We start from the raw sequence: 25,121 nt of genomic DNA on the forward strand, positions 1-25,121 counted from the left end.
CTGATGTTTGCAGATTCTGTACCATGGGCCCTGCCGGGTCAGTCAAGTCCAAGAGCAGACGTGAGTCGAGTGGTCAGTGGGTTGCAGGTAACCATAGGCCAGCCGAGGGTGGCAGCCGTGGGTGGACAGCTGGGACTCCTTCCCTGTGGGTGACAGCTGTGGGTGGACAGCATGGGTGGCAGCCGTGGGTGGACAGCTGGGACTCCTTTCCTGTGGATGACAGCTGTGGGTGACAGCTGTGGGTGGACAGCATGGGTGACAGCTGTGGGTGGACAGCTGTGGGTGACAGCCGTGGGTGGACAGCATGGGTGACAGCTGTGGGTGGACAGCTGTGGGTGACAGCCATGGGTGGACAGCATGGGTGGCAGCCGTGGGTGGACAGCTGGGACTCCTTCCATGTGGATGACAGCTGTGGGTGACAGCCATGGGTGGACAGCATGGGTGACAGCTGTGGGTGGACAGCTGTGGGTGACAGCCGTGGGTGGACAGCGTGGGTGGCAGCTGTGGGTGGACAGCTGTGGGTGACAGCCATGGGTGGACATCACGGGTGGCAGCTGTGAGTGGACAGCTAGGACTCCTTCCCTGAGGGTGGCAGCTGTGAGTGACAGCCGTGGGTGGCAGCTGGGACTCCTTCCCTGAGGGTGGCAGCTGTGGGTGGACAGCTGTGGGTGACAGCCGTGGGTGGACAGTGTGGGTGTCAGCCGTGGGTGGCAGCTGGGACTCCTTCCCTGTGGGAGGCAGCTGTGAGTGACAGCCATGGGTGGACAGCCGTGGGTGGCAGCCATGGGTGGCAGCTAGGACTCCTTCCCTGTGGGTGACAGCCGTGGGTGGACAGCATGGGTGGCAGCCGTGGGTGGACAGCATGGGTGGCAGCCGTGGGTGGACAGCTGGGACTCCTTCCATGTGGATGACAGCTGTGGGTGACAGCCATGGGTGGACAGCATGGGTGACAGCTGTGGGTGGACAGCTGTGGGTGACAGCCGTGGGTGGACAGCATGGGTGACAGCTGTGGGTGGACAGCTGTGGGTGACAGCCGTGGGTGAACATCATGGGTGGCAGCTGTGGGTGGACAGCTAGGACTCCTTCCCTGAGGGTGGCAGCTGTGAGTGACAGCCGTGGGTGGACATCATGGGTGGCAGCTGTGAGTGGACAGCTAGGACTCCTTCCCTGAGGGTGGACAGCTGTGGGTGACAGCAGTGGGTGGACAGCATGGGTGACAGCTGTGGGTGGACAGCTGTGGGTGACAGCTGTGGGTGGACATCATGGGTGGCAGCTGTGAGTGGACAGCTAGGACTCCTTCCCTGAGGGTGGCAGCTGTGAGTGACAGCCGTGGGTGGCAGCTGGGACTCCTTCCCTGAGGGTGGCAGCTGTGGGTGGACAGCTGTGGGTGACAGCCGTGGGTGGACAGTGTGGGTGTCAGCCGTGGGTGGCAGCTGGGACTCCTTCCCTGTGGGAGGCAGCTGTGAGTGACAGCCGTGGGTGGACAGCCGTGGGTGGCAGCCATGGGTGGCAGCTAGGACTCCTTCCCTGTGGGTGGCAGCCGTGGGTGGCAGCTGGGACTCCTTCCCTAAGGGTGGCAGCTGTGGGTGGACAGCTGTGGGTGACAGCCGTGGGTGGACAGTGTGGGTGGCAGCCGTGGGTGGCAGCTGGGACTCCTTCCCTGTGGGAGGCAGCTGTGAGTGACAGCCGTGGGTGGCAGCTGGGACTCCTTCCCTGAGGGTGGCAGCTGTGAGTGGCAGCCGTGGGTGGCAGCTGGGACTCCTTCCCTGAGGGTGGCAGCTGTGGGTGGACAGCTGTGGGTGACAGCTGTGGGTGGACAGTGTGGGTGGCAGCCGTGGGTGGCAGCTGGGACTCCTTCCCTGTGGATGACAGCTGTGGGTGACAGCCGTGGGTGGACAGTGTGGGTGGCAGCCGTGGGTGGCAGCTGGGACTCCTTCCCTGTGGGAGGCAGCTGTGAGTGACAGCCATGGGTGGACAGCCGTGGGTGGACAGCCGTGGGTGACAGCCGTGGGTGGCAGCCATGGGTGGCAGCTGGGACTCCTTCCCTGTGGGAGGCAGCTGTGAGTGACAGCCGTGAGTGGCAGCTGGGACTCCTTCCCTGAGGGTGGCAGCTGTGGGTGGACAGCTGTGGGTGACAGCTGTGGGTGGACAGTGCGGGTGGCAGCTGTGGGTGGCAGCTGGGACTCCTTCCCTGACCTGAGCTCACTTCATTTGACCAGGAGCATCAAAAACAGTGTGTGAATCCAAACCACTGTGAATCCCCACACTGTAAAAACAAAAACTTCAAACATCACATATTTTGTCCACTTTGCCCTCAATGCACGCTTTATCCATGTGAGTGTGAGCAGACATAGAGCACAGCCCTCACTCCTCCATCCACCAACTGATGGCAGCAGCAAGCACAGTCAGGCTTCTCAGCACACAGGGTGAAAGAACAAGGGAAGACAGGGCTACGCAGGGTCAGCCCCACAGTCTGACTCCGAGTCCCAGCTGAGGAACCAGCCAATAGCATGGACAGCACTACTTCCCATCAGCATGACTGTCAGGTATTTGTCGAGCACCTACTGAATATTAGGTATTTGTTGAGCACCTACTGAATATTAGGCTTTTTCTAGTCATTTTTGACCAATGACAATATCAGAGTAAAGGAAATTGATTATTCTAATAGAATTCCTCTGAATGTAACATTTAGATTGTATAGACTAAGAAATCATAACTAAGCCTCATGTCTTAAAGTGCTGGTTGTATTTCTAGGTAGGAATTCTTACATCTAAATTCTACAGTATATGCAAGTTATCTAAAAATTAATACTTGTGAACAATTATGTATTAAAATAAAATTTTCTTTTCAAAAACCCAGGCAACTTTAAAATTTTCATTAAATCAACAGTTTTAACAGCCTATAAAGGCCTCTGCCAAATGTTGAAGATCATCAGAGCTAGCTGAGTACAGAGCACCTCAGCCACCTCAAGAGTGGCAGGGGAGGAAATAAAGTCATATTTTGGCTTCACTCACATCTTATTACTTCCAGATCTGATTCTTTCTTTCAGACTGGCAGCCGCTACATCCTGCTAATATTCAGAGCAAATTTCTCATGAAATGCCCTGTTTCTGCTCCTCACATATGCACAGCTGAACAATGAGTTCCCATCCATGGATTCTGCACTGGAGTCTCGTGTGATGAGAGCTGTAGTGTAATGAACACCACAGCTCTGACATGAAAATGATGATGCTATTTTCTCATTAACCAAATCCTCTGCTGTGTCGTCGCCAACATTGCGCACGTGGCTTCAACGAAGATGAAACGACCGACAGCTGTCCTAGCGCCATGTTCACTCCATTCGTCTCAGGAAAAACCCATCCCGACCTGATTAGAGCAATGGAGAGAGGGTGGCTTAAAACAGCTAAGCCTTTGCATAACTCGTCTTCAAGTCAATCAGAAAAATTAGGGAAGATCTGCTGCCTAACCTTCAAACAAATATTTTGGAATTGTCCGAATTATATAAATTATTCAAGAAAGAAGAGAAAGGAGATAAGGAAAGCAGAAAGAAAGGTACTAATTAAGAAAGGAAAGAACTGGAGAGCGGGAGAGGTTGGGAGGAAGGGCAGGAGAAGAAAGAGAAGGTAGGGGAGAGGAAGACAGCAAGGAGCAAAGGAAGGGTGGGCAGGAGGAAGGTTAGTTGGAGAATTTCTCGGATCTTATGTGTGATTATCTCCTTCCTCCGTAGCTGAGGAGTGGCATCAAAGTGGCAACACTAAACTATCCAAGATCTCCTGAAAAAAAAAAAAACACCCCAGTGGAGCAGAAGATCCCACTCTTCACCATTATTCTTTGCGTGTTGTTTGAGAATCCCAGACTGTCTTCTGGCTCCCGTTCTTCCCCCTCCTTGGACGCCATGACAACTGTCACATGACCCTGCAAACACAGCGTCTCCAGGTCTGCACCAGGCCCCAGCTGCTCCTCTGTCTGGAAGGAGCAAGACGATTTTGTTGCTGAGATGCACGGAGCCCCCCGGCTGACCTTTCCCTGTGCCAGTGAGTACCTGTGGCATGCAAGGGAGAAAGCCTATCAGGACCACAGGAGAAAGGTAGGAAAGTCCCCAATCCAGCCCTGACAGCTCAGCGGGCGGGCACCAAGCAGCGCCCACGAAATGCCTCTGCTTTCCCTGGAGTCCTGGAGGTGATTTTCTTTTTGGAGACAGCATGGTTGAAATGACATTTCCTAACAAGATTCATCATCTATGTTGCCATACAATAAAAATCTCATTAAATAGTTGACGGCTTTCTTTCTTTTTTTTTTTTTTTGAGATGACAGCTTTCATGTGCCATGTTTTAGGGCCATCCTATTTCTAATCACAGCATATATTTAAGAAGTACTTAATTTTTCCTAAGTGACTTGAAAGCATCTTAAGACAAAAACACCAGAAGCATCCTTTTCTTTTTCTTTCTTTCTGTTTTTTTGTTTTTGTTTTTGTTTTTGTTTTTGTTTGTTTTTGAGAGGGATGTTGCCATAGGGGTGTTGCCATGTTGGTCAGGCTAGTCTTGAACTCCTGATTTCAGGTGATCCACCCGCCTCAGCCTCCCAAAGTGCTGGGATTACAGGCATGAGCCACCGTGCCCGGCCCGGCATCCTTTTCTCTATCAAAACAGTGGACTCCAAGGGGGACTAAAAGCCAACCCTTGTCCCCATTAGAAGATATGTTATTATTTCCATTTATTGGATGCAAATGTGGACAATTGTTTGAGGGCATCGCCATGCAGATCTGAGGTGGCCTCCCACAGTCTTCTGCCCACACCTCAGTGGAGCGTCAGAGAACGATGTTCCATGTATCATGTCTCCACGTGTGTGTTGATCAGGCTGGAAATACTCTTAAGAAGGAGAAGTTTGGGTTTCTGTTTCTGGGAATGGAGACACTGCCCTGTAATGATCTTAAGTGACTACCCCAAGGAGTGAACTGCAGGTCAAGCATTTCTCTTCCTCCTAGGGTTGCAAGTGACATTGTGTGGCCTGGGCTGCAGGTCACACTCATTGCAAGGCGCCATAACTCTCAGTGATGCTCTGTTTGGCTTGACACAGACGGTGCCAGAACAAACTGGAGAGATATTTTATGTTAATGGATAGGAAGATACAATATTGTCAAAATGTTAGTTCTTTCCAATTTGATCTATAGATTCAATGCAATCCCAATAAAAATCCCAGCAAGTTGTTTTGTTGATATCAGCAAACTCATTCTGATGTTTATACGGGGAGGCAAAAGGCCCAGAATAGCCAATTTAATATTGAAGGGAAAGAACAAAGTTGAAGGACTGAAACTCATGGACTTTGAGACTTATTAAAAGCTATGATCATCAACACAGTGTGGTATTAATGAAAGAATAGGCAAATCATCAACTGATCTTTGACACAGCAACAAAGGCAATACAGTAGAGCAAAGACAGCCTTTTCACAAATGGTGCTGGGACAACAGAACATCCACATGGAAGAAGAGGAATCCAGACACAGACCTTACAGCCTTCACAAAATTTAACTCAAAATGGATCATAGACATAAATTTAAAATGCAAAAAAAGTATAAAACTCCTAGAAAATAATATAACACCTAGATGACCATGAGTATGGGAATGACTTTTTTTTTTAAATCAGCAAGCAGAGCTGGCAAGAAATAGCTTTTTAGACACAATGCCTATGGCATGATCTATGAAAGAAATTATTGACAAGCTGAACTTTATTAAAATTAAAAGCTTCTGCTCTGTGAAAGACAATGTCTGGAGAATCAGGAGACATCTATAGACTGGGAGAAAATATTTGCAAAAGATACGTCTGATAAAAGACTGTTTCCAAAATACATAAAGAACTCTTAAAACTCAACAGTAAGAAACTAAACAATCCAATTTAAAAATTAGGCCAAAGACCTTAGCAGACACATCACCAAAGAAAATATATAGGTGGCAAATAAGCATATGAAAAATGCCCCACATCTTATGCATGAGGGAAATGCAAATTAAAACAATAATGGCCAAAATCCAGAACACTGACAACACCAAATACTGTCAAGGATGTGGAGTAACAGGAACTCATTCATTTCTGATGGGAATTCAAAATCATACAGCTGCTTTGGAAGACAAAATGGCAGTTGCTTACAAAACTAAACATACTATTACCATACAATCCAGCAATTTTGCTCCTTGGAGTTGAAAACTTTTGCCCACACAAAAACCTGCACATGGATGTTTATAGTAGCTTTATTCATAATTGCCTAAACTTGGAAGTAAAAAAGATGTCATTCAGTAGGTAAATGGATAAACAAACCACGGTACACCCAGACAATGGAATATCATTCAATGCTAAAAAGAAATGAGCTATCAAATATGAAAAAACATGGAAGAACCTTAACTGCATATTATTAATTGAAAGGAGCCAATGCTAAAAGACTGCATACTATATTATTCTAACACTATGACATTCTGGAAAAGGCAAAGTTTACTATGGAGACAGTAAAAAGATACGGGTGGGTGGGTGGGTGGGGGGAGGAAGGAAGAGCTGGAGCACAGAGGATTTTTAGGGCCATGAAAATACGCTGTATGATAATGCAGTGACGGATACCTGTTATTGTACATGTGTCCAGACTCATAGAATATGTGACACCAAGAGTGAACCCTAACGTAAACTATGGGTTTTAGGTAATTATGATGTGTCAATGTAGGTTCATCGATTGTAACAAACATACCACTCTGGAGGGGCATGTTGATAATGGGGGAGGTTATGCATGTGTGGATGCAGAGGGTATATGGGAAATATCTGTACGTTTCTCTCAATTTTGTTGTGAACCTAAAAGTTCTCTTTAAAAAATCATTTAAAATTTTTTTTAAATCGCAAACAAAAACACAACATAAAAGGACTGTGTTACCAAAATTGGCTTCTGAAGAGAAAGTCCAAACAGACCAGTTATCAGACAGTTATCTATAGTTTCATAAGAAAATTATACCAAACATTTGATGATCAGAAAATCCAATCCTCCTTAAATTGTTCCAGTGCAGGGAGAAAGAAAATTTTCTAATTTATGAAGCAAATAGGAGACATCGATCCCAAAACATGACAAATACTTCACCAAAAAAGTAAAAAAACACAAATCAATCTCACGTATGAATATCAATATAAAGACAAAAACATTCATAAAATAATATCAAACAAAATCTGAAGCACACTTTAAATAATCTTAACCAAGGAAATTCCATAGATGCAAGGGTGATTCCATATGAGGAAAGCCACTAATATAATTTACCACAATAATAGGCTGAGGAAAAAATTATACAATTGGTTCCATAGAGGCAGAAAATATTTTGACACAATTCAACACCCATTTATGCCAAAAAACAAGCAATAAAATAGAAATTACAATGATATGTCCCTAACATGATAAAATACTAATTAATATCTCACCTCAAAGCCAGTATCTTAATTAATAGGAAAACACTAAAAGTGTTCCTTCTATGGTAATAGATAAAACAAGGATGCCTACTATCTCTTACAATTTCTAAATTGTATTGGAGGTGTTAGTCAATGCAATTAGACAAGATAAATCCATTAGAGGCATAAAAATATTTTACAATAGATATTTTATTTGTAAATGAAATTCCTAAGTATCTGGAAAAAAACAAAACAATCAATGGAAAAACTACTAAAAACAAAAAATAAATTAGTAAAGATAATTAGGGCAGAATAGAATATTCAGATAGATTTAATTGCATATGAAAATTTAGAAAACAATAAAAGCAGTGTCTGTATTAGTCCATTTGTGATGCTATAACAGAATGCCCAGACTGGGTAATTTATAAAGAACAGAATTTTATTTCTCACAGTTCCAGAGACTGGGAAGTCCAAAATCAAGGCACTGGCAGCCGGTGTCTGGTGAGGATCTTCTTGCTGTGTCCTCATATGGCAGATGGTGGAGGGGCAAAAAGTGATAGACTCTTGTGTCCCCATGTAGCAGAAGAGCATGAGAGACCCCACTCCCAAAAGCCCTTTTTATAGTGACATTAATCCATTTAGGAAGGCAGGCCTCACCTTCTAACACTGTTGCAGTGGATATTAAGTTTCCAACACATAAATTTTGGAGAATATATTTATATATAGCAGTATCTTAGACTGTTTGGGCTGCTATAACAAAACACTATAAGCTGGTGATGTACAAACAATAAAAACTTATTTCTCACAGTGCTGGAGGCTGGGAAGTCCAAGGTCAAGGAGTTGGCAAATGTGTTTGTAGAGACAAAGTTTCACCATGTTGGCCAGGCTGCTCTTGAACTCCTGACCTCAGATGATCCATCTGCCTCGGCCTCCCAGAGTGCTGGGATTACAGGTGTGAACCACTGCACCTTGCCAAAGTTAATACAATAGACTGAAACATGTCAAATATGTTTTAACATTTTACTTCCTAATGTCTTTTAAAAAAACAAAACAAAACACCTCACTAGTCACCTTTGGAAGGTACTAAGAACCAACTCACTATTTTGAAATTGGCAAATAGAGAAAACCTAGTAACTTTCTTGCCAATGCAAAGCTTTTCTTTACAGAAGTATTCCAGCAAACAAATACAGATTGAATGATGGAATTAGAATATCTCCACTTTTCAAACCGTAATTAAGTAATGGATCTAGGATCATTCACTGCTGCTAACATCACAAGGTAGAGACGAGCAAAAATTTGTACCTGCCAATAAAATGTCAAGATACCACCTGTGGTTTATCAAGGAAAAAGAAAAATGAACCTGAATTTCTAACTGCCAATATACAGAAAATGTCAGGCATGTGATCAGCAAAATCCAGACTCAGAAACTCTACAGGACAAATTCTCTGGATTTCTCATAGCAAATTGCAGGGAGAAAAACAGGGAAATTGTACATTAGACGTAAAAGATGTACGACCAGTGGCAATATAGGCCTTTTTACGTGAGTCCTGAGTCAAACATGGAAGGGAGGAGGGTGGAAGGGAGATCGGGTCTCCATTTTTTATACTAATAAGCACTCTGTTGGGGGCACTCATTTCCCCCCAAGAGCATTCTTTGATGATTTTGCCAAAACCAATCTTTACAATGATGGTTACAAAATGGTGATTTTTCGACCACACCGCTGCTTCTACGTTTACCAACTGGCATTTTGCTGTAAGGAAACACTCCCTTCCCCCCTGTACCTAATGTTTAAATTAAATGAGAAGCAACATCAGATAACATTAAGGGGTTCAAAAGGCCTTGGTCAACAAGTTCTGCCACCAGGCAAGCTAGTGTGACATTTTTAATAACAGTTATGTTCTCAAATCTTTATCTGGAGCTTGAAGAAACTTGCTTCTAGAAAGCTCTGTGTAGGCATCTCAGATTAAACATATTTAACTCAGAATTTCCTGTCCATGCCCCAAACCCACTCACCACCTTCTCTGTCTTAGTGTCACCTGGTATGAAAACTGAAAGCAGAGGGCATTCTTCATGCCTTCCTTTCCCTTCACCCCCGCCCCACACATGTATACCACACCTGGGCCTGGCTCCTGCCACCTCCCCGCCCAGTGGCCCCACAGCCCTGGGCATGCTGCAGGCCCAGGTCTCCTCCCTGGATGACCACAGGAGCCTTGGCATTGGCCTCCCTGCCTTCCTTCAGGCTTCTCTTCGTTCACACGTAGTGACAGAGGAGCCTGTAAAAAGTGACCATGTGACCACGTCACTCCTCTGCCTCTATTTTCAATAGTTCCCTTTCCTTTGGGGACCAAGTTGCAGCTCCTAAGTGTGCTCTGTGAACACCTCTCCATCTGCCCCTTTCTCCACCTCCTGACATCTCGCTGCATCTTCTCCACCCTCTGTGCTGTCACCACATTGCACGTGGGTTCAGTCCCCAGCCTGGCTATCCTTCTCCGTGTGCTGGGGGTTTCTTCCTCCACTGGGGAGTTTCCCAATGCTGTCGCCTTCAGGTTATCCGTGAGCAGGTTCCTTAGTTAACAATCTATAAAGGAATGTCTAGAATATGCGGGGATTCCTTTTTATTGCAAGCAGTGATACAAACAGGTCTCATGCATTTAACCTGTCACATTTTAAATATAAATGTTTCCCTTATTTGTACCTTTTCTAATTGGAAACTTTAGAGATTGTTGTACAGCTAATGCCTAAGGTGCTCATCCTGAAATACTGGTGGAGAGCTTGGAAATTAAAGTGAGGTGGATGCAGGGACATAACTCACTGTATAAAAGGCCTCCTGGCAGCTGGGTGCAGTGGCTCACGCCTGTAATCCCAGCACTTTGGGAGGCCGAGGCAGGTGGATCACAAGGTCAGAAGATCGAGACCATCCTGGCTAACGCGTTGAAACCCTGTCTCTACTAAAAATTACAAAAAAAAAAAAACTAGCCGGGCATGGTGGCGGGCGCCTGTAGTCCCAGCTACTCGGGAGGCTGAGGCAGGAGAATGGCATGAACCCGGCAGACAGAGCTTGCAGTGAGCCAAGATCGCACCACTATGCTCCAGCCTGGGCAACAGAGCGAGACTCAAAAAAAAAAAAGCCTCTTGGCAATAGAGTGCAGACTAGAAATGTCATCAGGTGTTGGCATTTAACAAATTCTCACCCTGCACCCACTTAATTCTGTCTTTTAAAAGGGCAATAGAGGCTCATTTCTGAGGGTGCCTGGCTTCCTCCAGGGGATACTCGGATTCCAAATCTAAGCACGAGCCTCTTTCAGAACTTCAGGCCGTGTGCTGACATGGAATCCCTGGTGCCACGAAAGACCCCAGAGCAGCACAATCTGAGCTCACTCTGTTTCCAATACTGCGCCCAGGTAACGCTGCCTCCTCATGCCACAGGTCCAGAGCGCCCAGCCGCTGGTAGACACCCGCGCCCCGCTGACGTTCCACCATCTCCACCTGAAACTCAAGAGGCTGAAGGTACACTTTCATTTCTACCTTACTTAATGTAATAGCTAACTAGAAAATGCCAGCTTAAAAGCCCAGGAAAATAGAAATGGCAGGGTTAGTAAGGAATAAACTCACCGAAGACAAAATGCAGTCTAGGTGATTAATTAGCCCCATCTGTCCGTGAGGGAGCTGGTTGATAATTGGAGCAGAAATCTTTCCCCAGTCGTTGTGCTGACTATAAACCAAAAATTATCTGAGACAGGTCTCAATCAATTTAGAAGTTTATTTTGCCAAGTTTAAGGATCTGCCTGTGACACAGCCCCAGGAAGTTCTTGAGAACATGTTCCCAAGGTGGTCAAGATACAGCTTGGTTTTATACATTTTAGGGAGACTTGAGACGTCAATCAATACGTGTAAGGTGTACATTGGTTTCGTCCAGAAAGGCAGGACAACTTGGAGTGGGAGCAGGGGTACTTCCAGGTCACAGGTGGATTCAAAGATTTCCTGACTGCCAATTGGTTGAAAGAATTTATCTAAAGACCTGGAATCAATAGAAGGGAGTGTCTAGGTTAAGACAAGGGGTTGTGGAGACCAAAATTCTTATCATGCAGATGAAGCCTCCAGGTAGCAGGCCTCAGGGGATATAGACTGTAAATATTGCTCATCAGAGTTAAAAAGGTGCCAGACTCAGTAAATTCTCTCCTGGATCAGGAAGAAGACCTGGAAAGGAAGGAGATTCTCTACAGAATGTAGATTTTCCCCACAAGAGACAGCTTTGCAGGGCCATTTTGAAATATGTCAAATAAATATATTTTGGGGTAAAATAGTTATATTTTTTTTAACACCTGCTATCTATCATGTTGGTATCTTATTGCTACAAAGAGTCTTTTTGTCAGTTTTAAGGTCTCTGTTTTAACCTTAATGCTGGTCAGTTGTGCCTAAATTCCATTGGGAGCAGGGCATAATGAGGCATGTCCATCCCCACTTCCCATCATGGCCTGAACTAGTTTGTCAGGTTAACTTAGGAATGCCCTTGGCCAAGAGGAGGGGTTCAGTTGGCTGGGAGTTGTGGAGGGGGCTTAGAATTTTATTTGTGGTTTACATGACCCATCATGTCTTGGGGGGAAGGGAAGTGGATTCACAGTGACAATTTATTCAGTGCAGTTCCAGAATAACTAGCATCATTCCCTTACAGTAAACTATTTCTTAACCACCTCAGAATGTTGGGTTTTTGGTTTGTTTGTTTTTGAGATAGAGTCTCACTGTGTCGCCCAGGCTGGAGTCCAGTGATACAACTTCAGCTCACTGCAGCCTCTGCCTCCCAGGTGCAAGTGATTCTCCTGCCTCAGCCTGCCGAATAGCTGGGATTACAGGCGCACCCACCATCAAGCCCGGCTAATTTTTGTGTTTTTAGTAGTGATGGGGTTTCACCATGTTGGCCAGGCTGGTCTCAAACTCCTGACTTCAGGTGATCTGCCCGCCTCGGCCTCCGAAATGCTGGGATTACAGGCGTTGTTTATTTCTTTTTTCTTTTCTTTTTTTCTTTTGTTTTTTAGACGGAGTCTCGCTCTGTTGCCTGGCTGGTGTGCAGTGGCATGATCTCGGCTCACTGCAACCTCCGCCTCCCGGGTTCAAGCGATTCCCCTGCCTCAGCCTCTCTAGTACCTGGGACTACAGGCCCGCACCACCACGCCCGGCTAATTTTTTGTATTTTAGTAGAGACAGGGTTTCACCATGTTGGCCAGGATGGTCTGATCTCCTGACCTCCTGAAGTTTACCTCATTTGGTGAGTGAGAATTGCATGGTTATCTCGAAGTAATGCCTCCAGGACAAAATGCTGTGGGCTTTATATGAGCCTGTTAAGCAGTGGTGTTAAAATGGGCTGAACTGAAGCCGAGTAACCAGTCTTCAGCATATCTGCAGACCGACCGCTTGGAAGCCTAAAACAAGAGGCAGATTCTTTTCCTCTGGGCTCAAATATTCTCTTCTTATAACTGAATAAAATATCTCTATCTTTCTTAAAATATAAAAAAGATTTCCTCATTAGCACCACCGCCACATGTTACTTTTGGAGGATCACCTAATTTTACAAGATAGTGCCTCGCCTCAGTGTTACTCTGTCACTTACTCCACCCAATGCGTTCCAATCCATGGGCAAAGCAGCTGGTGGTCCCCGCTGAGGCGTGACGGCGCGTCCCCGTGCTCACGGTCCCCACTGAGGCGTGACGGCGCGTCCCCGTGCTTACGGTAGCCGCTGAGGGGTGACCGCGCGTCCCCGTGCTTACGGTCCCCGCTGAGGCGTGACGGCGCGTCCCCGTGCGTACGGTCCCCACTGAGGGGTGACGGCGCGTCCCCGTGCTCACGGTCCCCGCTGAGGGGTGACCGCGCGTCCCCGTGCTTACGGTCCCCGCTGAGGGGTGACGGCGCGTCCCCGTGCTTACGGTCCCCGCTGAGGGGTGACCGCGCGTCCCCGTGTGTATGGTCCCCGCTGAGGGGTGACGGCGCGTCCCCGTGCTTACGGTCCCCGCTGAGGGGTGACGGCGCGTCCCCGTGCTTACGGTCCCCGCTGAGGGGTGACGGCGCGTCCCCGTGCTTACGGTCCCCGCTGAGGGGTGACCGCGCGTCCCCGTGTGTATGGTCCCCACTGAGGGGTGACGGCGCGTCCCCGTGCTTACGGTCCCCGCTGAGGGGTGACGGCGCGTCCCCGTGTGTATGGTCCCCACTGAGGGGTGACGGCGCGTCCCCGTGCTTACGGTCCCCGCTGAGGGGTGACGGCGCGTCCCCGTGTGTATGGTCCCCGCTGAGGGGTGACGGCGCGTCCCCGTGTGTATGGTCCCCGCTGAGGGGTGACGGCGCGTCCCCGTGCTCACGGTCCCCGCTGAGGGGTGACGGCGCGTCCCCGTGTGTATGGTCCCCGCTGAGGGGTGACGGCGCGTCCCCGTGCTCACGGTCCCCGCTGAGGGGTGACGGCGCGTCCCCGTGTGTATGGTCCCCGCTGAGGGGTGACGGCGCGTCCCCGTGCTTACGGTCCCCGCTGAGGGGTGACCGCGCGTCCCCGTGCTTACGGTCCCCGCTGAGGGGTGACCGCGCGTCCCCGTGTGTATGGTCCCCGCTGAGGGGTGACGGCGCGTCCCCGTGCTTACGGTCCCCGCTGAGGGGTGACCGCGCGTCCCCGTGCTTACGGTCCCCGCTGAGGGGTGACGGCGCGTCCCCGTGCTTACGGTCCCCGCTGAGGCGTGATGGCGCGTCCCCGTGTGTATGGTCCCCGCTGAGGGGTGACGGCGCGTCCCCGTGTGTATGGTCCCCGCTGAGGGGTGACGGCGCGTCCCCGTGCTTACGGTCCCCGCTGAGGGGTGACCGCGCGTCCCCGTGCTCACGGTCCCCGCTGAGGGGTGACGGCGCGTCCCCGTGCTCACGGTCCCCGCTGAGGGGTGACGGCGCGTCCCCGTGCTCACGGTCCCCGCTGAGGGGTGACGGCGCGTCCCCGTGTGTATGGTCCCCACTGAGGGGTGACGGCGCGTCCCCGTGCTTACGGTCCCCGCTGAGGGGTGACGGCGCGTCCCCGTGTGTATGGTCCCCGCTGAGGCATGATGGCGCGTCCCCGTGCTTACGGTCCCCGCTGAGGGGTGACGGCGCGTCCCCGTGCTCACGGTCCCCGCTGAGGGGTGACGGCGCGTCCCCGTGCTTACGGTCCCCGCTGAGGGGTGACGGCGCGTCCCCGTGTGTATGGTCCCCGCTGAGGGGTGACGGCGCGTCCCCGTGTGTATGGTCCCCACTGAGGCGTGATGGCGCGTCCCCGTGTGTATGGTCCCCGCTGAGGGGTGACGGCGCGTCCCCGTGCTCACGGTCCCCGCTGAGGGGTGACGGCGCGTCCCCGTGTGTATGGTCCCCACTGAGGGGTGACGGCGCGTCCCCGTGCTCACGGTCCCCGCTGAGGGGTGACGGCGCGTCCCCGTGCGTACGGGCCCCACTGAGGGGTGACGGCGCGTCCCCGTGCTTACGGTCCCCGCTGAGGCGTGATGGCGCGTCCCCGTGCTTACGGTCCCCGCTGAGGGGTGACGGCGCGTCCCCGTGCTTACGGTCCCCGCTGAGGCATGATGGCGCGTCCCCGTGCTTACGGTCCCCGCTGAGGGGTGACGGCGCGTCCCCGTGCTTACGGTCCCCGCTGAGGGGTGACCGCGCGTCCCCGTGTGTATGGTCCCCGCTGAGGGGTGACGGCGCGTCCCCGTGCGTACGGTCCCCGCTGAGGGGTGACCGCGCGTCCCCGTGCGTACGGTCCCCGCTGAGGGGTGACCGCGCGTCCCCGTGTGTATGGTCCCCGCTGAGGGGTGACGGCGCACTCGCCGATATGAGACGAGGCAGCGTAAAACTCCCAGGGCACTCAAGTCACAGAAACGTGGCGTGAGGAAGAGCCTCGCAATCTGCTGGCGCTCCTCCAGCCTCCTTCTCTGTCCCCAGCTGGAGGAGGAACGGCTCTCCGTCATCGAGAGGGACAACCGCCTGCTCCTGGAGAAGGTGGCCTCTGTCATGAGGACCAGGGGACAGACTGACAGCAAAAACAACTCCAAGCACAGGAGGTAAGGGAGCGGCTCCCGCCATCCCACCGGGCTCAGCACCAAACCCGAGTGCTGGGAAGGGGTTGGGGATGGGCAGAAGAGCTGCCCGTGGGTGGGAGTCGAGGCGTTCTGTCCTCTCCCGAAAAGAGCCACAGCTCTGAGGAGTGCCCTTTTCCTTGGCGGATTGTGATTCCAAGTTTTACTTGAGACTCCTAGGCTGTTTCCGCAACCCACAACTAAATCACAGTTAGCGGCCGTGAGCTGGCCGTGTGCCAGACACTCCTCTGAACCTGCTAAGCGCTTGACTGAGAACCTTCACAGGACCCCGTGTGGTTCGGGCTCTTGTGCACCTCACAGGACAGTAGGAAACGGAGGCACTGGGAGGTGGCAGAACTTGACCAAGGTTGCAGTTCGGCGGCGGAGGAACACAGGCTGTACCCCAGCCCTGCTCCTGCAGTTCTCAAAGGTGTCAGTTTCCGAAAGCAGCAAAAGGTTTTGTTTCTCTGTCAGCAGACCACTAGGTCCAGCATCTTTCTGGAAAAAACACCGAAAATCATGTACCCCTGCATCCTGTGTGGGTCCCAGCCTGGGATACTGGTACTGCTCTTTCATAACCTCACTTTTCACCCAGAAGTGGAGTTCTGCCCTCTGTGAAAATGAATATCAGCAGGCTTTCATACTCCTTAAAATCACCTTATAAATGCTTGACTGTGAATCCTAAAAGCCTCTCTTGTCTAAGGTCAATAACCTCTGCCCCCTGCATCTTACACATCCTAGAGTAACCTCATAGTTACACCATGGCCCTTTCCCTGTAAGTCCAAGATTTTGATGGTGATTGTGATAGTTAATTCTAATGAAGGGGTTTTTGTTCCGGAAGTGCTTGAACCTTTTAAGACTTTTGGCCTGTACCTATCCCCAAGAAGCTTATAGTAGTTTCAGATTTCATAATAAATTAAAATATAATTGATCCTCAGGTACCTCGAGGTGTGTGATACAGGAAGATTGCAGGCCCAGCAGGGTGCACCACTGGGAAGGTGCTGCTCCAAGCTCAGGCGGGCCCTGCATGGTCCTGTGTGCTGGCTTTGTTCAAAGGCCCAACTGGAGCAAACCTGCCTCAGAGATGATTTACTGTGGGCTTCCAGGGCTTCAATGGAAGCCATGGGAAAGTCAACCATTTTTCTCAAGAATGCATCAGTTTGGGGCTTGATAACTGGCTATTTCATGTCTCAGTTGACTCCATTCTTTAACAAAGGACACTTGCCAAGTTAATGCACAATGCTGGAGAGAAACAGTTCATTTTCAGGGGAGTCTCAGCTGCTTCTGGAGCACTGCAGACCAGTTGGTTGATGGAATAAACATATCTAGCTAGCTGGTCAGCCAGTAGCACAAATCAACATGAGAGAAACTATAGAGCCAACAATTGGACTTTCACTCCTGATTTCATTTTTCATGTCTTTATTCAGATGTGATTGGCATACAGTAAACACATATTCAAAGTGTATGTGATAGGTTTGTCATATGATACACCCATGACACCAGCACCCCAGTCAAGACAGTAAACATATTCATCACTCCCCAGGTTTCCCTGAGCCTTTCGGTCCCCCTACCCACCACTCTCTGCCCATCAAAGGTTCCCTATGGGTGCCTTTGCACTTTCTGGATTTTATGTGTATAGGTTCATCAAGTATCTGCGTTTTGTCTGCCTTTCAGTTAGCATAACGTTGAGTAGTGTTCCATCGTACGGATCTATCACAATGTGTTTATCCATTCACCTGTTGATGAGCATTTGGGTGGTTTCCAGTTTTGGGCTATTACAAATAAGGCTGCAATCAGAGTTTATGTAAAAAGAAATTCAGAGATAAATACCTCTGCCCAAGACTGAAAACTCAATGACAAATGGATTTCAAGTGGGATCCACATGAGAGACCCCCAGAATGACCGCATGAGGAGCTCCCTCAACCCACTCCCCAACAAAACTTTTGAAAATGGTTAAAACACAGTCATTTAGAGTCTCTGCTGTATGGTCCTAAGAAGAAACATATATTCAAGAAAAGCTACTGTAATTTGACAAGAACAGCAAATGTCCCTGGTATTTGAGCTAAAACCTGCTGTCTCCCCACTGCTTCCAGCTCAGCAAAGCAGATGCACACTAGAAGCTGCAGCCAAGCGCATGGGCTCTGCTCCCCACAGCTCCTAGTCAAAGGACCTTCTTCCTGGAAGGGGCAGGGCCTTACTTTTCTCATCTTGGCTGCAGTTGCCTGTTGCTGAGACTAAATCCCAGGTGAGTGTGGCCCCGCGCTGGAGATGCTCTTGTTCTGCCCAGTTCCTGTTTGTGGAATGGATGCTCAGCCTGCAGCCTTGGGAATGGTGCTCCTAAGACTACAGGAGCCAAGATCCCCTTGGTCTGGTTCATAGGCATTGGTTCCATGCTGGGAGAGTCACGCCGAGAAGACCTGTGTGTCCCTCCAACACACACACACAGTGGAGCACAGAGCCTGGGGTGTCACTCAGAGAGAAGATTGCCATTGTTCCCACTCCGAGCTCCAGGGCTCTGAGATTTTGCCCAGAGGAAGAAGCAGACCCTCGTAACAGCTCCCATTCTCTTCCCAAAGGGATGGTTTAATTTGCAACAGAATTTAGAAAAGTGCAAGCCTCACTGGACATGAAAATAAAAGACATCGAAATTGGGAAGGAAGAAGCAAACTATTTCTATTCACAGATGATATGATCTTGCATGTAGAAAATCTTAAGGAATGCACTGAAAAGCTGTAGAACTAATCCACAAGTTCAACAAGGTTGCAGAATACAAGATCAATACACAAAAATCAATTGTGTTTTTATATACTTGCAATGAGCAATCTGAAGAGGAAACTAAGAAAACAATTCCATACTCAAAAGTATCAAAAGAATAGGTACTTAGGAATAAACAAAGGAAGTACAAAATTTATACTCCAAAAACTACAAACCGTCATCCACAAAAATTGAAGATCTAAATAAATGGAAAAATATCCCACGTGTATGGATTCAGAAGTCTTGCTATATTAAGATGGCAATATACAAACTATTGCAGAATTTTGCTCCTTAGTTCAGCTGAAACTGGGTTCTTGTCACATGACCAGGAAAATCTAGGCACACGAACACATTGAAGGGTGAGTACAGCAGGATTTTCTTGGGTGACAAGGGAAAAAAAGAAAAGAAAAAAAAAACTCAGCAAAGTGAGATGGAGTCCTGCTAACAGGCTCCCACCTCACAAATGGAATCCCAGGCCACCACACAGGAACTGAAGAGGCCAGGCTCCTCCCCTGCCCGTGGCTTCACCCGTTTCCCCAGTGCGCATGTGGGCATGTGCAGACAAGGCCCTGGGCAGGTTCCCTCATCTGCACAAAAGCATCTGGTGTAAACACTTGTCAGATGGGGCAGAGATTCTGGGCATTTGGCTGTCTCAAACCCAATCTACAAATTCAATACAATCCCAATTAGAACTCCAGCCAACTTCTCTGTAGAAATTGACCCACTGGTTCTAAAATTTGATGGATTGTTTTAGTCAAAACAATCCTGAAAAAGAAGATCAAAGTAGTAGGACTCATGTGTCCTTATTGTTGCTGGGGAGCAATGGCTATCTCAGCCAGTGGCATGGGGGTAATGAATTTACCAAGACAGTTGTAGGTAAAGAAAGGCAGATTTATGACAGAAAGTAGGAAAATACATTTCGAGGAGGCAGCGGGCAGCCCACAGGAGAGAGGCTGACTATGAGGAGACCAAGGCTTGCTGGGGATTTTATAGGGTGGCATTTATGCTGAAGAGGGCTTTGTGCAGTACCAATAACACCAAAGCTACAGTGAGCTAACTTGCAGGTGTCTGGTAATAGCTCGGCACAGGAAAATTGTGAGCTGTTTGCGCAGGAGGGCTGCGTGTTCTGGACCATGAAGAAAGGCAGACTTGTCGCTTACCTGCTTTATCTCTTTGCTTTCCCTTGGTCCCACCAGCTTGACTCCTCTTTCCTAATTAGGACTCCACATGTATTTCAAACTTACTAAGAAAGCTATAGTAATCAAGATAGTATTACACTGGCATAAAGATAGACATATAAATCAATGGGAGTCCATGTGTCTATAATCAATGTATTTTCAACAAAGGGGCCAAGACCATTCAGTGAGGAAAGAATAGTCTTTCCACAAATGCTGAGACAACTCTATCGCCACATGCAAAAGAATGAAGTTGGACTCTCACCTCACACCATATAGAAGAATTAATCAAAAACGGATCAAAGGCCTAAATGTAAGAACTAAAACCATAAAACTCTTAGAAGAAAACAGTGGGAAATCATCGTGACTTTAGATTTGGCAGTGGAGTCTAAGATATGGCACCAAAAGCAGGAATGACAAACAAGAAGATACATAAACTGGACTTAATGAAAATTAACAACTTTTGTGCATCAAAGGACACTATCAAGAAAGTAAAAAAAACCCACAGAATGGGAGAAAATATTTGCAAATCAGATACGATTAGGGACTTGCATCTAGAATACATGAAGACCTCTCACAGTTCAGTGATAAAGACAATGACCCCATTAAAAGATGGGCAAAAGATCTGAATAGACATTTCTCCAAGGAAGACATACAGATGATTAATAAGCACATGAAAAGATACTTAGCATCATTCATCATCAAGGAAATGCAAATCGAAACCACAACGTGATAGCACTTCACGCCTACCAGATTGACTGGAATCAAAATGACAGATAAGAAGGAGTGTTGGTGACAATGTGGGGAAATTGGCACCCTCCAGGGCTGGGAGGAATGGTGCAGCCACTTGGGAAAACAGTCCAGCAGTTCCTCAAGTGATTAAACATATTTTAATAAATATATGGGGATTAAATATATTTACCATATAACCAATTTCACTCCCAAGTATATAACCAAGAGAAATGAAAACATGTCTACACGAAAACATATACAATTGATTTTTGTGTATTGATCTTGTATTCTGCAACCTTGTTGAACTTGTGGATTAGTTCGACAGCTTTTTAGTGCATTCCTTAAGATTTTCTATATGCAAGATCATATCATCTGTGAATAGAAATAGTTTGCTTCTTCTTTCCCAATTTGGATGTCTTTTATTTTCATGTTCAGTGAGGGTTGAACTTCTCTAAATTCTGTTGCAAGTGAAACAGCATTTAGAACAGCTCGCCCCTTTGGGAAGAGCTGGGAGTGGAGACAATGGCAATCTTCTCTCTGAGTGACACCCCAGGCTCTTTGCTTCATTGTGTGTATGTTGTGGGGACACACAGGTCTTCTGGGCTTGCCTCTCCCATCTTGGAACCAATGCCTGTGAACCAGCCCAAGGGGATCCGGGCTCCTGTATTCTTAGAAGCACAATTTCCAAGGCTCTAGGCTGATCCTCCATTCCATAAACAGGGGCTGGGCAGAACAATGCCACACTCACCTGGGACTTAGTCTCAGCAACAGGCAGTTGAGGACAAGAGGAGAAAAGCTGAGGCCCTGCCTCTTCCAGGAAGGAGGCCCTTCGACTAGAAGCTATGGGGAGTAGAGCCTGTGTGCCTGGCTGCAGCCTCTGGAGTGCAGTCTGCATTGCCGAGCTGGGAACAGCAGGGAAAGAGCAGGTTTCAGCTCAAATGCCAGAGACATTTGCCAAATTACAGTAGCTTTTTTTTCTTTTCCTTTTTTTTTTTTTTGAGACAAAGTCTCACTTTGTTGCCCAGGCTGGAGTGCAGTGGCACAATCTCGGCTCACTGCAACCTCCACCTCCCAGTTCAAGTGATTCTCCTGCCTCAGCCTCCCGAGTAGCTGGGATTACAGGTGCATGCCACCACACCTGGCTAATTTTTGTATTTTTAGTAGAGACAGGGTTTCACCATGTTGGCCAGGCTGGTCTTGAACTCCTGACCTCAGATGATCTGCCCACCTCGGCCTCCCAAAGTGCTGGGATTACAGGCGTGAGCCACCGCTCCTGGCCAGTAGCTTTTTTAAAATAAATGTTTCTTCTTAGGACCATACAGCAGAGACTTTGAACCCTAACCCTAACCATATAATGGAATATTGCCCAGCTATGAAATGGAATAAAGTATTGACACGGGCTACAACATGGATGAACTTTGAAAACATGCTAAGTGAAAGAAGGCAGTCACAAAAGACCACATATTAGACGATTCCACGTATATGAAACAAATCTATAGAAACAGAAAGTAGATCAGTGGTTGCTTAAGGCAAGGGTATGGAGGGGTAGCAAGATGATAAAGGGTCCAGGGCTCCCTAAGGAAGTGATGAAAATCTTCTCAACTGACTGTTGAGGACTGTGGGCGTCTCCCCATTGAACTGCACACGATAAATGAGTGACTTGTATGGTATGTGAACTGTATCTCAAGGAAGAATCTCACTGCTTTTGGGGGCTTCTAAGACCCACAGCCCATTCACCAAACCTACTGCAAATGGCAAGGGACCAGGGTCACTGGATTCTGGCCTTCTCTGGTCAGCTGGATGTGTATGGATGCTCCTGTATGGGATCAGGGAGGAGTTCTTGCCTTAAAGGGACAGGCATTGAAATGCCAACAAAAAGGGACCCCTCCCAGACCCAGTGCAATCCCTGAGGGGATAAAAGAAAGAAACTGTGGCCCTGGCACAGGCTGCCAAGCATCACCACCGCATGGCAGCAGTGTCCCCACGTCCACCTGGTGTGGGCAAGGCACAAGCTCAGCCTGAGCCCCATCTGCTCCCCTGCCACTGCAAGGGCAGCACCGTGCAGGGCACACAGAAAGTCCTCAGGGCTCGCAAACCAGAAAGTATCTAGACAGGTCTCAAACAATCTAGGGGTTTATTTGCCACCATTGAGGACGCTACTGGGATACGGCATGGACAGCGAGGGGAGGGGTCCCGTTCTTGTGAAGCTTGATATTACATTGTAATATAGAATGAAGTAATTATACAACTCAACATCATGTAGAATCAGTGGGAGCCCTGAGTTTGTTTTCCTGCAACTAGATGGTCCCATCTAGGGATCGTGTGGAGACAGTGACAGATCATCAGGCATTAGATTTTCATAAGGAACACTCAGCTTAGATCTCTCGAATGTGCAGTTCACAATAGGGTTCACACTCCTATGACAATCTAATGGCACTGCTGATCTGACAGGAGGTGGAGCTCAGGCAGTAATGCCAGCAATGGGGAGTGGCTGTGAATACAGATGAAGCTTCGCTCCCTCGCCTGCTGCTCACCTCCTGCTGTTTGGCCTGGTTCCTAACAGGCCACAGACTGGTATGGGTCCATGGCCCGGGGTTTGGGGACCTCTGCCTTATAGGAAAAACTGATTAGATCATTGTTCTTTGCTTGTAAATGTTCTCATGTAGCCAACTAGACTTTGTCACCACCACCATTTTTTTTCCCTAGAGAGGCTATGTGGTGGCTTTTAATCCCATTTTGGCTCTACAACTCAGGTCCAAAATATGTCCCATGCTCTTCCTCTAAGAGAAGACATGCCAGAAAGCAAGGAGAAGCTGTATCCAGAAAGTAAAGAATCTGTAATCAATGCATCTCCTTGGGTCACTCGGCAGTTTCAACATTCCATGGAGCTGGTAAGATCTGTGAGCCAGGCTCTTGGTGGGACCTCAGCTCACTCTGCCGTCTCTCCCAGCTTTAGACCTGGGCTTCACGACTTCTAGCTGTGTGACCTTGGACAAATTGTCAGGTTCTCTGCTCCTTGGTTTCCCCATGTATAAAATAGGAACTCCTGTGCCTTTCTTGTAGGCTTGTCATGAGAATGAAATGAGTTAATACATGCAAATGCTTAGTGCTCAGCACTCAATAAAAGTCAGCCAATATCGTTGTTGCTATTAGCTTCTTCATATTTCAAATATGGATTTCTTTAACTTTTTCATGCCACGACCTGCTTTGGAAGAATGGTGATGTCATAGACTCCTGAAAGCAGTGTGCTTAAATGAATAGAATAAAATCTACACAATTTGACAGGCAGCCAATTATATTGAAGCACATTATCAAAATAATTTTTTAACCATGACAAAATAATTCACGTGCTTATTTATTACCATATTAAATAACAGAACCCTGCAGCAGGCCCTATAGCCACCAAAATTCACCTAAGTGATAAGTATGAATAATGTTCCAAAAATAAGCACCAACTGTAATATCTGAAGTTTCTCTTGGTGATAAAGTCACAGGTTACCGTGTTTGTTGCCTCCAATTATAATGGAAGAAAATGCTGAATTACAGCTAAAAACTGGTGAAAATATGACGCAATTGCTTTCCTATCCAGGTTCATGGATGCCTGAATTCTATCCATGGTTTTCTGGACTATGTGCCGAATCTCCCAGCCCATGTCTCTAGGATTTGGCTCTGGCTGGGACGACTTTGGGAGCCTTGCTATGTGTCCAGTTTTCTATACAGAAGCCTGGACAAGAACCCCTTCCTTTGGGCTGCCAGAAACCACAAGATGCGAGTTCTCCCTGCCGCCTCCAATATGAATAAGCAGGTCCACAACCAAAGACAGCCTCATCCCTCAGAGAATTAAATAGGACCCCTTTGGTTTTTGGATATAGAAGGTGATTTTTAAAGCCTGGAGGAGAATTTGGCTAAATGAAAATTTAGGGAGGAAGGAAGACAAATGAAGCCAGCTACCAATTACTCATGAATACAAAAGAGAAGAAAGCAAGCAAGGATAATCCACAAATAATGGATAATAGAGAAACATTCACTTTCTGCTGCCGTGAGGACCACAGTGAAACAGGAGCTCGCTTGCCACTGCCATCTGGGCACCATCCCTCTGTCCACATCCAACACAGCTAATTTGCTCCAGTGAAACTTCAAGTAGCCAAAGTCATCATTTAAGCACAGTAAAAGAAAGAGAAGACTTAATTGGATGACATCAATTTGCACAATAACACGAGTAGGTGGTCTCATAGAAGACCAGATAATAAAGTGAACAGGTCTGCCTGGAATAATAACAAAGGTGTCAGTTAAAACGATGTCTCAAGTACAACACCTTTCTCCTCCGTGTCTCAGGGGCCCTTCCTGGTATGTGAAAAGAAATCTAGAGTGTTCGTGTAGGCCTAGCTCTTACTCAGCTTTCAGCCTTTACCTAAATGTCACATCTAGAGGAAGCTCCTGATGCCCACCAGTGTGGTGCTCATTCTGTGCTCGTTCTGGCTCCACCGTTGTGTCTTCCTTTACCACGGGCACCACAGTTGTCATCCAAGCAGCCAAAGTCATCATTTAAGCACGGTAAAAGAAAGCACAGTCACTTACTTGTGTGTTGACCTGTTTACTGTCTGTCTTCCCACTGAATCTCAAGCCTTATGATTCCAGGGACTTTGTCTCTTTTGTTTATCATTGTAGACTCAATGCCCAGGCCAATGCTCGGCACATAGTAGGTACTCAGTAAATATTTGTTGAATGACTGAACAATCAAATGAGGTCACCAGTGACTTCCCAGTTGCTCAATTTATTGAATTGTTTCCTTTTAAAGTTTAAAAAATAATGTTTTTATTGTTCCTGATTATAACATAATACATATTTATGGATACCAAGAAGAAATTTAACTATCATTTCATCACCCAGAGAGAATACTTTTTGTATATTTTCTGCATTTTGTATATTTTTGTATATTTTCTGCATTTCCAAATATATAATAGAGTTATATCTTTGTGCACATAT

The 25,121-nt window shown here is 47.7% G+C and overlaps 1 protein-coding gene across 1 annotated transcript; it reads left to right on the plus strand.

Moving 5' to 3' along the window:
• The first annotated feature begins 3,163 nt into the window (after positions 1–3,163).
• Positions 3,164–25,017, plus strand: LOC117975683 (uncharacterized protein CFAP97D2). Its single transcript, XM_034937090.3, has 4 exons — positions 3,164–4,086; positions 10,832–10,912; positions 15,341–15,459; positions 23,725–25,017. The coding sequence occupies exons 1-4, from the start codon at positions 3,997–3,999 to the stop codon at positions 23,738–23,740; spliced, it is 306 nt and encodes a 101-aa protein (XP_034792981.1). The 5' UTR covers positions 3,164–3,996; the 3' UTR covers positions 23,741–25,017.
• The last annotated feature ends 104 nt before the right edge of the window (positions 25,018–25,121 follow it).

Source organism: Pan paniscus, chromosome 14 (assembly GCF_029289425.2).
Source record: "Pan paniscus chromosome 14, NHGRI_mPanPan1-v2.0_pri, whole genome shotgun sequence".
Taxonomy (NCBI): domain Eukaryota; kingdom Metazoa; phylum Chordata; class Mammalia; order Primates; family Hominidae; genus Pan; species Pan paniscus.

What these genes read in the sequence shown, in the direction of transcription:
- LOC117975683 (XM_034937090.3), top strand. Translation starts at nt 3,997, where the DNA reads ATGCACGGAGCCCCCCGGCTGACCTTTCCCTGTGCCAGTGAGTACCTG. An exon ending in ATCAGGACCACAGGAGAAAG is followed by an intron (nt 4,087 to 10,831) that starts GTAGGAAAGTCC and finishes CTCATGCCACAG; the next exon opens with GTCCAGAGCGCCCAGCCGCT. An exon ending in TGAAACTCAAGAGGCTGAAG is followed by an intron (nt 10,913 to 15,340) that starts GTACACTTTCAT and finishes CTCTGTCCCCAG; the next exon opens with CTGGAGGAGGAACGGCTCTC.